The 11,057-nt window shown below is 55.4% G+C and overlaps 1 protein-coding gene across 2 annotated transcripts in view; it reads left to right on the top strand.

The window, feature by feature from the left end:
- The first annotated feature begins 3,032 nt into the window (after positions 1 to 3,032).
- Positions 3,033 to 11,057, top strand: part of ONECUT1 (one cut homeobox 1) — a 35,911-nt gene continuing 27,886 nt past the window's right edge. Inside the window, exon 1 of one of the 2 annotated variants that reach the window (XM_077127945.1) lies at positions 3,033 to 4,536. In XM_077127945.1, coding sequence (XP_076984060.1) covers positions 3,435 to 4,536 — 1,102 coding nt within the window. In that variant the 5' untranslated portion in view covers positions 3,033 to 3,434. Of the gene's footprint in view, positions 4,537 to 7,538; positions 8,146 to 11,057 lie in introns of those variants that run through there. The other variant, XR_013162406.1, reaches the window with a different exon arrangement.

Below are 11,057 nucleotides of genomic sequence, written 5' to 3'. Positions count from 1 at the left end.
CCCTCTCCTAGGAATTGACCGCTGTAAAGAATTGCACAGGATCCTATAATCACACACACAGTGACCTCCCAAGCAGCATCAAGGGGTCCCACCTTGGGCTTAAATTTATTCCATTCCTTCATCCCCTTTAGAATACCTGATGGGTGCCAGGCATTATGCTGGGCACTGGAAGGGGGAAGGAAAGAGAGGGACAAGATGAAAAAGGAACCCCATCTGTCCAGCAGTTGGCAATCTGTCTATGCCCTCCACCACCACACACACACACATGCACACTCACCTTTATTAGGTCAGAGAAAAGTACCCTTCCTACCCATCACAAATCCCTAGTAACAGGCAAGTATTCTCAGAGGTCCAGCAAGAAAAAAAAAATGTTTCTGGCTGAGAAATCACTGCGACTCAATCAACTGCAGGAAAACAAAGGTTAAATAAGAGGTGTGAATACCCAGAGATGATTAGGGAAATTTGCAAACCAAAGTGAGTCCTGCACATACATACACATATATTATGTTTTAGGAAAAAATGTCTAGGGAAATGTTAAATCAAGCAAGTCCAACACATATTCTACTTGTCCAGATCTTTCCTTTGGCTTCTCCTTTAGGGATCAACACCAAACCAGGCTCCCTTTTCATAAAGCCCCCTTGGAGAGAGGGGGCTGAGCTCACCTGATCCACCTGATCCCAGCCCTCCTTCAGGTGACCCCCAGGGCTCAGCTGGGAGCCTTGCAGGAAGAAGGGTTTCAGGATCAACTTCCTAATTAGCTACACAAAGAGAAAACCATAACCAATTTGTGCACTTGGCGGTATTTATGTTTTGTTTTTTTTTTTTAACAAACTGCCTTTTGGGAAGAGTGTTGTCGTAAGGGCAAATCAATCATTTCAGGGGGATTAAAATGGGAGGGGGCGGAGGGCAACAGTTTAGCTCAATGGCTGCCTGCTACTTTAATCCATTGTTTGGTCTCATTTAAGAGAGCCACATGCTCTAAACTATAGGAAAAGAGAATGGAAACTATCAGGAATAGAAGTTGCAGCTTCCCATCAACATACTGCACTCCACTAAGCAAAAAAAAAAAAAACTGTATACACTTGTGTTTATGTGTGGATGTGAAGAGAGGTAAAGATATGTTTAAATGGAGTACTTTTGTGTTCTTAGTTCTTAATGTCAGTATATTTATCCCCAAAGGCCTTTTTCCCTATGGAGGCCCTAGATTCCTAAGTGTTCATTGTGCAAGTAGACACAAAGTGCACTGAGATGGACTTCAATTTCCAGGGCCTCCAGAGGCATTGATTGGACAAGATGGGAGCGTCCCTGCTGATGAAACTAGTTAGATTGGCTAATCCCAGGACATTACCACTTTCAGGGAAGTCAGGTTGACTGTACTCACTGGCCTTGACCTACCTGGATCAGGATGTTGCCCTAGTGGCTGTAGAAACCTGGGCAAAAAAGAGAGGCCTGGGCTCATGGCTCAGGCCTCTGCTGGAGTTTACCCCAACTATTGGCCAGACAAGGCTTCTGCCTTGGGGCCCAACCACCGTTAGTATCACCACCCCAGCCCTGGGCTCTCTGAGGATCTGAGAATATTTGCAGGAGAGAGACGGGTGCTGGGCTCTCAAGCAGCCTAAGGTACTGCCCCAGTTTGGACAAGAGGAGGGCACACACACTTTGTTCATATTCTGAGCCAGACAGCCCAAATTCTGAATAGGCTGTCCCCCATTGTGACCACCACTAGCCCCGGGCTGCGGCTCATCGCTGACCCGGCCGTAACTGCCAAGGGCCGGACAATGGGCACATCTGTCCTTTCTCCGAGGGATAAAAGCACCTAAGCGGACACTGCTCTGCCTTTTGTTTCGTCTCTTTCTTTCTTTTGTGAATGAAAGAAAGCCGCGGCATGTGGCTACCGGGTGTACGTCCCAAACGGGGAGTGGGGGCGTTCTCCACGCACCCCCACCAGGCCCAAAGACCAGGTTCGACTGTGGATTGGAGCCTGATTATGAGAAGGGAGCAATTACGCCCGAAGCTGAATTGATTTTCAAATTGGAGACTGCTCTCAAGGACGCAGAAAAGAACGCGTGCCTACGGGCAAACCGCGACAGGCGCGCCCGTGTCCACCCTGCCAGCGTCAGTCCTTCCCGCAAGCAGCGGTCTCTGGGTGCTTTACCAAGCCGGAGGTGGAGAAATCACAGGAAGGGCCCGAGCCTCCGCCGTCCCACCAGCACCCGGAAGTTAAAATGGGAACCCACCAAGGTACTCCTCCCCCACCCCCCACGCCCCACCACACACGCCAAGTCATTGGCGAAGCGAGCGCGCCGCCTTAATTACGAGCTGAGCAGGAGGACCCAGGCGGCAGGGGACAACAAGGTACGGCCCGGGCCGGGACCCTCGGCACTGAACGCCATCTCCCCAGGACACAGATAGGACTAGGAGGGCAAAGGAGTATCCGGGAGGAGTGGCAGGGGCTCTAGGGTTGCTGCCACCAGGCTGACCCAGGCCTTGAAGATATTTGCGTCCCTCCCCCTAAAAAGGCCGAACACTGGAGGACAGTCCGAACGCGGACTCCTACCTAGCAGCCCTGGAAATTTAGCTTAGTGGGCAAGTGTGGAAAGGGGTGATGATACCGTTCCCAGCTTCTTGGGCAGCCTATGCCAGGAGTCAGCAGCTGGAGAGAGGCGATGGCTCTCCAAGCATACCGCGACCCCCGGAATGGAAACCGGGAGAGAGAGGCTAGAGACTGGGAGGAGAGCTTGAGCCCATGCGAGCTAGGGAGCCATGCAGAAAGCGCGTCTCCGGGGATGGTGACGGCGGCCCCAAGTCGCGCTCTGCGCTCTGTCTTCGCTTGTGCGCTGGGCTATTGGGTTGCCCGGCGCCGCCAAGAAGGCGCCCCCACCCCCTTTCATTTGTACCGGGATGTCACCCGCCGGCCGCGCGGAGGGGGGCGGGGGCGAGGGGGCGGGGCTGAGTCGCACGCATGCTCGCTGCGCCCCGCGGGCTTGAGGGCGGGCCGCCGCGGTGGCGGCGGCGGAACAGCGGCCACAGAGTCGGCAACAGTAACCGAGCCATGGCTCGAGCTGCTGAGCGGTGCAGGCAGGCAGCAGCCGCGGCAGGCGCGAGGGCCGCGGCAGGGGAGCCGGGGGCCTCACAATCCTAAGAAGGAGAGGGTCGAAAAGGGTTCGGGGTGGCAAGCTGGGGACACCGCGCTTGCCCGCCCAACGGCGCGGATCCTTTTTGGAAATTAATATTTTTAAAAAGCCGAGGACGCAGAGGGGTTGGTGGGAGCGAGAGGGAAAGCGAGACGCACAGAGACAGAGCCCCACACTGAGAGGAAGGAAGGAAGGCAGCAGTCGCCGGCAGCCTACGTGAAGACCTAACTCCGTGCGCCTCTAGCCGCCTCTGCCCGGCGTCATCGATGTTGTGTCCGCCGCCCGCTCGCCCGGATCACGATGAACGCGCAACTGACTATGGAGGCGATCGGCGAGCTGCACGGGGTGAGCCATGAGCCGGTGCCTGCCCCCGCCGACCTGCTGGGCGGCAGCCCCCACGCGCGTAGCTCGGTGACTCACCGTGGCAGCCACCTGCCTCCCGCGCACCCACGCTCCATGGGCATGGCGTCCCTGCTGGACGGCGGCGGCGGCGGCGACTACCATCACCACCACCGGGGCCCCGAACACAGCCTGGCCGGCCCCCTGCACCCCACCATGACCATGGCCTGCGAGACTCCCCCAGGTATGAGCATGCCCACCACCTACACCACCTTAACCCCTTTGCAGCCGCTGCCGCCCATCTCCACCGTCTCGGACAAGTTCCCTCACCATCACCACCACCACCATCACCACCACCACCCGCACCACCACCAGCGCCTGGCAGGCAATGTGAGCGGTAGCTTCACGCTTATGCGGGATGAGCGCGGTCTGGCCTCTATGAATAACCTTTATACCCCCTACCATAAGGACGTGGCTGGCATGAGCCAAAGCCTCTCGCCCCTCTCCGGCTCTGGTCTGGGCGGCATCCACAACTCCCAGCAAGGGCTCCCTCACTATGCCCATCCGGGCGCTGCCATGCCCGCCGACAAGATGCTCACCCCTAACGGCTTCGAAGCCCACCACCCGGCCATGCTCGGCCGCCATGGGGAGCAGCACCTCACGCCCACCTCGGCCGGCATGGTGCCCATCAACGGCCTTCCCCCGCATCACCCTCACGCACACCTGAACGCCCAGGGTCACGGGCAGCTCCTGGGCACAGCCCGGGAACCCAACCCTTCGGTGACCGGCGCGCAGGTCAGCAATGGAAGTAATTCAGGACAAATGGAAGAGATCAATACCAAAGAGGTGGCGCAGCGTATCACCACCGAGCTCAAGCGCTACAGCATCCCGCAGGCCATCTTCGCGCAGAGGGTGCTTTGCCGCTCCCAGGGGACCCTCTCGGACCTGCTACGCAACCCCAAACCCTGGAGCAAACTCAAGTCCGGCCGGGAGACCTTTCGGAGAATGTGGAAGTGGCTGCAGGAACCGGAGTTTCAGCGCATGTCTGCACTCCGCTTAGCAGGTGAGCCGGCCAAGGAGCTGGGCGCGCGGAGAGATAAGGGACAGGGAAGCCAAAGGGACTGAAGGAGGGAGGGAAGGAGAGAGGGCTTGGCGCGCTTCATTCCGCTACCCCTTTTCCCGAGAGGTGGAATCTTTGGGCCTGGAAGAGCCGGCACAAGGCTCCCTGGAGCAAACAGCCTCCTCCAGGATTCCGTGCGCTTGGCTGTGGGAAGCTCCGGGAGCTGAGCGGCGCAGCTTCGGCGACTGCAGGGGGTTCATCAGTGCTCAGGGACAGCGCTGGAAGCGGATCGAGGCCGAGAGAAGCCTCTGCACCTGGCCAGATTCGGTCTGTGCACCGCTTCACAGTAGGGCACTCTGGGGTTGGAGAGAGGAAGGGGGCGGGGGAGGGCGACGCGGGCGTAGAACCGCGTGCGGGTGTTCCCTGCCAGTAGCCCTAGCACATACGCCAGGCTGGAGTGTGCGGAAGGCGAAGACTGTATCGGCGCTCACTGTATTGGCGCCGGGCAAGTTTGGTGGGCACCGCACTCAATGAGTGCGGACAAAACCATCCGAAGTCTCCCGGCGGTTGGGTGCTTGGCGCAGACGCGTGTACCAATGAACGCGCGCTTTGTGAGTGGAACCGGCTGTGAAAAAAGAGAGGGAGGCAGACCCTGCTGAGGTTGGGGTGAGAGACCCGAGGAATACGGGAACTTCCAACCTTCGCTGTTGACTCGCTTAGGACTTTGCATTTCGTTTGGTTCCTTTTTGCATGCTTTTTCGTTTGAATCCCGTTGCTGAGGGTGGGAGAGTGTAAATGATGGCAGTCTGCAAGCAGGTATCTCCCCGGTCCGAATTCCCCGACTCGAGGGGTGTTTCCGAACCAAAAAGTCTCAGCGAGGCTTTGACACGGCGCCTGGCCAACACCCGCCGCCTCTCTCTGGGGACAGCTGAGTCCAGCCCAAATCGCCTTGGGGATTTCAGGCGGATTCGGTGACACCCCCCCCCCCCCGGGGCGGAGAACACGCAGGGAGACTGAGCTGAGTGCAACCGAGGGCGAACTCCGTTTCATAAGACATGGGCGGAGGTTGCCTAGTTGACTGACTCCTGGGCCCTGGCCCCTCTCCCGCCAGCATCTCAGCCCGGCACCCAGGCCTGAGCCCTGGCGAAGAGGAAGGTACAAGCCGGAATGAGGGTTTGTTAATTAACTGATCGTTCTCCATTAATTCGTCCCTGGAGAATGAGAGACAGTCAATCCTCTCCGAGCCGGGGGCACTGAGCCGTTTCACAGTCTAAAATCAAAACGAGAGGCGGAAGCCCCCCCCCACCCACCTCGTGCCTGCCAATGGGAAGCTAGCGAGCCTGCAACTCCGGTGAGGTGCAACTCGGGCCGGGATGCTACTCAAAGCGCGCCTAGGGTCTGGGCGCTGGTTGAGTTTCTGCCCCGCCGGGTTTCCAGCCCAGCCCCAAGATTATTCAAGCCTAGCCAAGTCTTGGCGCAAGGGCTCCTACTATTAGTAGCCTGGCGAGGCGTGGGGAGGGAGAAAGAAAGATGGAGAAGGGTAGGGGACTACCCTTCTGCCCTGGGGACTGCCCTCGCGAATCCCGGGCTTCCCACTTTCCACCCGGGAGCAATGAAAAGACGCGTCTTCTCGCCCTGTGTGCGGGTAAACCGTGTCGCCCCTTTGGGCGGAGCAAGCCCCGAGGGCAGTTGAGGTCCCAGAGGGGATGAGGAAAGGGCTGCTTTCTCGCTCTCACTGCTCGGCCTCCGTCGGCGCCGACGGTCGTCAGTGTCTTTTCACACACCCAGGCCAACTCTGAGCCCAGGCTTCAGAACCTTTTATTGAGGTAGTGTCCGCCGAGGCTGGCGAATTAAGAGGGGCTGCAAAGGTGCTCTTTCTTGGACTTAGTAAGTGCTCCCCCTCCTTCCTCCGATCACCCGACTCACGTTACCTCTAAGAAGGACAGATCGGCAGATTTTGTTCAGAGGCCACCCCCCGAGTCCTAGAAACCCGGCCTCGTGCCCTGTTCTGCGTGAGCGCCCTCTGACCTCGCCGAATGCAGAGCGGAGCAGCCGGGTAGGGGAGCCCGCGCAGGGAGGCTCAGATGGATTCGTATGCAGACCCCGGGGATCCTCAAGGGAACAAGTGCCTGGACACCCAGCAGCTCTTGGCCCCAGGCACGTGACGTTTTTCCTTGAAAAAGTGGAAAATCGGCGACTCTTCTCGCTGCACGCATTTGGCGCCAAACTTCTGGCTGACTCTAAGTCCCAAGACCCGGATGGAGCGGCGTCCTTTTTCATTTTTCCTTTCCTTAACTAATTAAAAGATAGCGAGGGCTGCAACCGAGGGTAACGTGCCCACCGAGGAGTCTCATGGAGGGAGACTGGAGCAATCTCATCACACTGCAAAAGCCTCGACCCCTTTTTACGTCACTGAAGAAGAAGCCGTCTCATTATTAACGTACTTAAAAAAAAAATGTGGTTTTTTTTTTTTTGAACTCTCCAAATGATCTCGAGCAAGCCCTGAAAGCGGGAGCCTTAAAACGCACTGCAGGATGAGTTGGTGGTGACTGCAGGACGTTGCCTCCTGCCGCGCCTACCCCACATACACACCCCAAGCTCCCTACTCAGATGCGCAGCTTGCAGCTTTGCTCGCTGTTGCACGCAAAGATTTCCCCACCCGGTCCGAACCCCGTGCAAGGCAGTGTTACACTGAGGCTTTTTCAGGCCCCTCCGGGTCGGGTCCGCGGGTTTCAGTGCAGCCTGTTGTTGAGAGTCAAAAGCCCCTGCACGTGGCGGCGTGTTTGGCCAGGTGCTTTCCCATCATGAAATTATATAGCCTGGTGGAGACGGTCGTCAAGAGAAAATTCTCGCCGAATTAACTACCTTTAAAAAAATCAATATGTGTCCCCTCAATGTAAAACTAGTTGATGTCCCATTAGAACGCAGCGTAACCCGGCTTGCGCCGCGCCTCGTCCCGGATTAGGTAGGGAGGCTGGGCTGTGCGGGTGGGTGGGTGCCCCGCCTCTGACGTGGGCGCCTATCAAGACGTGAGATTAGTTTTCAATTAAGGATTCCAGAAGGCTTTGGCTACACTGCCGGAGCTGCCAGCGCACAGGGCGACGGGCGCAGCGCTGCGGACCCAGGAGGCGACAGCTCGCAAGCGGAGAGGCCGACGCGATTTGGTGCTGGGCCACTAAGAAGCCTCCAAACGGCGCCAAGGAACTGACCCGGCCTCCCGCGCCAGGGACTGCGCCCTCTTCCTACCGGGATTTGTTACAGAACGACCTGGGAAAGGGCCTGAGCTTGGGAGGAGGGGTTTCGTCCAGGAGGCAGCCATGAGAAAGTCTCACCCGGCCCAACCTGGGCCATGTTTGCAGTGAATGGCCTTGCGGCCTAGCTGATTGATAACTGGCCCCCGCGCAAATCCATTTGCTTTTTGTTAATATTTATCCTGCCAGGTGACAGTTCAGCTGTTCCCTCGCTTCCCTGGGCCGCCGAGGTCAGGTGGAAGGGGTGAGATGCTGGACTCTGGGAATCCCACTTCCCCGATTCCCGAAGACTCTCGAATCAGGAGACAGGCCAGGACTGGACAGGTGGGATAACGCCAGCAGGAAGTTTCCAGATCCGAGGGTAGGAGGAGAAGGCACCAAGTGAGCTGGTTCGCTCGCGCCGGGCGTTTCGGTAGGGTGGGTCTTGGACCGCGCAGCTGCTCCGAGTGGGCCGCAGCGAGAACAAAGGGCCGGCAGGGTGCTGCGGGCCCCAGTCCACCTCGAGCCCCGGGGCGGGGGGCTGTCCGGTGGGAGCTGCTGTTCAGATGGCCTGGGGCGGCCTTCTCCCTGTGTTGTCCCGGGTGCGCGGGGGAGGGTGGTCGCGTTGTTGAGAGGAGACCGAGGCGTCCCAGATCCCGCCCAGGCCAAAATGGTGGAGGTGCATTTGAGGTGACTGCTGGGAACCTCCCCCAAAGCCAAGCGCGAAACCAAAGGGGCTTGCTTTTGAAGACAATTGCCAGAAAGCTCAGCGTGGCCCCTTTCTAACAGCCCATGTGTGGTCCTTTGGGGGGCGTGGGACAATAGTCCCCTCCGTTTGTACGGTCCCCACTTGGGAGCACAGACCCCAGTTAGGAGACGAAGGGACGGCCCTTCTGAAGTGTATTGGTTTAGATTGCAGCAGCTGTTTGGCCGGGGTAGAGGAGACCTGCTTCTAGGGCTTGAGGAAGCCTGACGGTCGGCTATTGTGTGGTGACCCTGGTGTCAGCGCAGCGAGGACGCCCGCCCGAGACAAATAAACTCCGCGGCCTGTTCAGAGAATGACTGGCTGTCCCGCCAGCAGGTGCAGCCGCGAGCCCCTTGGAAATGCCCAGAAAAAGATCAGGAGCGGCCAGAGCGGCCCGCCCAGGCCATGGGGCGGCTGTCAATAGAGAACCAGCCCCACCATTGCCGCTTAGCTACTGACACGGGGATGGACGATGCCAACAATAGCACAGTTGTGTCGTATCAGCAAAGCGTCTCAAAGCCCAGGACGCATATTCCTTTATCTTCAAGCGCTAAGCCCTCGGCGTGCCGCAGGGAGCTGTATTCGCGCTCAATGGAGCCCACCATTTGGGCTCCCTTTCCCCGGTAGAGTAGCCCTACTGGCTGTGCTGCAGAAGTCGCGCGCGCCCCCTGCGGGCTGCTGGGGCCCGGTGCGAAGAAGCCTCCCTGGTCCAGCAGGTTTCAAAGAGGCCCTGATGCTTGCTGCGTCTTTGTTTTTAGAACGTTGTCCTAGTGATTTTGAAAACGATGCCTATTTTGACAGGAAAAGGCTCTGAAGAAGAAAGAAAAGAGTATCTGGTGGCTTCATCCAGGTACCCAACAATGTCTGGGTATTACCCCGCTGATGGGGGCAAAATGGCCATCGCCCCAGAGTACACTCCAAATCAAATCTCCCCAAAGAGCATGCATGTTTGGATTTTCTATCCGAATTATAATTTTTCTGTCATGTTTTTATTTGAGAAAAAGCAAGGTCAGAGTAGATAAGGTGACCCGGCGATCTGAATTCCGAGGTTGGGGCTAGGGAATATGGCACCGGTCGGATTAGCGATTCCTTTGTTTTGTCGTTTACCCTTCCGGAGGCAGCCGCGAAGCCTTGAGCTTGGAGGTCTTTGTTTCCTCTCTTGTGGAGCGGGTGAAAGGGCGTTCGGAAGCTAATGGCCTGGAGAGCTGGCCCGGCGTCAGCACCCTGGACAGGGGCCCGCTGCCGTTTCGCCTGGTCAGGAGTTTCTCTTAGCTCTTGGAAGGCGACTAAAGATGTCTTTGAAAACCATAGTGGAAAAACGAATAATAGCGGCTGATATTTCGAAGTTTATGAGAAAGCGCGAGGCCCCGCCAAGAGTATGTACTGTCGTGTCAGGTAATGGAAAAGAACAAATCTATCCGCGTCAATCAGGTGGTTGATCTTTTCGTCCCTCCCGGCAGCTTTGTGTGTGCGTCTGAATTCACGTGTCCACCTCCTTATAAAATCGGGATTGGTGTCCCTATGGGTGTGACAGGGGTTGGATCATTAAGCTAAAACGTTCAATTCAGTCCCTTTGATCCATGCTGGGGAAAATCTATAGTCACCTCTAATCTACGAGGTCTTTAAGGAGGGTGTTACACGAGCTGTTTTGATGTCATCATTTCTACATTCATGGCAAATTCAGCTAATCAAATAGAAGCTGGCACCCAAAGTTCTCAGAAGAAATAGTTCTTACAAGGCATCTTGGTAGAAATGTATATATATATTCCTGATTTTCTTGTAAGGAAGAAAATGCTCAAGTCCAAGTCCAGGGAAGGCCAGGAATTAAGGAGGAGACTCTCAGTTTTAGTTCTCAGTTTCCATAGTTAGAAGCCATTCTTTTCAGGTGACTGTGCTTACTGCTCTTTGTAAATTCTGTATAGTGAAATGTTTAAACACCAACTTCATATTTAAAATCAATCACTGAGTCTTGATGGAGTCAAATGAGAAATGACTAGTTTCACTTCCATCCCCATTAAAACAGCAGAATTTCCACACTGTTTGTAAAATTGAAGGGTACTCAACCTAGAGTAGCAACAAAAGTAGGGTCTTATTGAGGGCACAGTTGTTAAAGGATAGATTTCTCGTAATACTGGATACAAGTTCAAATCGTTATTAAATTCATTTTATGTTCTATTTCAATTAGATAAATAAGCTCTGTTTGGGAGATAGAAGCTAAAATTATTTACACATGAAAAATGCCAGCCTCATTAAGTCCACAAGAAGAAAAAAACATTTCTAATGTGAGTGTATTTGGTGCACAATCATTAAGTTCCTATCTCTTATCAATAGATTTGTACAGGTTTTTGTTTTAACACATGTATTTTAATACTAATGAAACATATCCTCCTGAGATGATAGAATTGGGTAAGGTGACTTGACCAATCACAAGGTAATCTGTTTATTTTGATAGAAACTTACTAATTATTTATCACAGGGTATTGCTCTGGAATTATCTGCATATGTTCCTCCCACAAGATGCACATTATCATAAAATCAGAACAAATTAA

This window comes from Tamandua tetradactyla, chromosome 14, assembly GCF_023851605.1.
Source record: "Tamandua tetradactyla isolate mTamTet1 chromosome 14, mTamTet1.pri, whole genome shotgun sequence".
Lineage (NCBI taxonomy): Eukaryota > Metazoa > Chordata > Mammalia > Pilosa > Myrmecophagidae > Tamandua > Tamandua tetradactyla.
The sequence above is the reverse complement of the archived record's forward strand: the minus strand, read 5'-3'. Positions and strand labels throughout refer to the sequence as shown.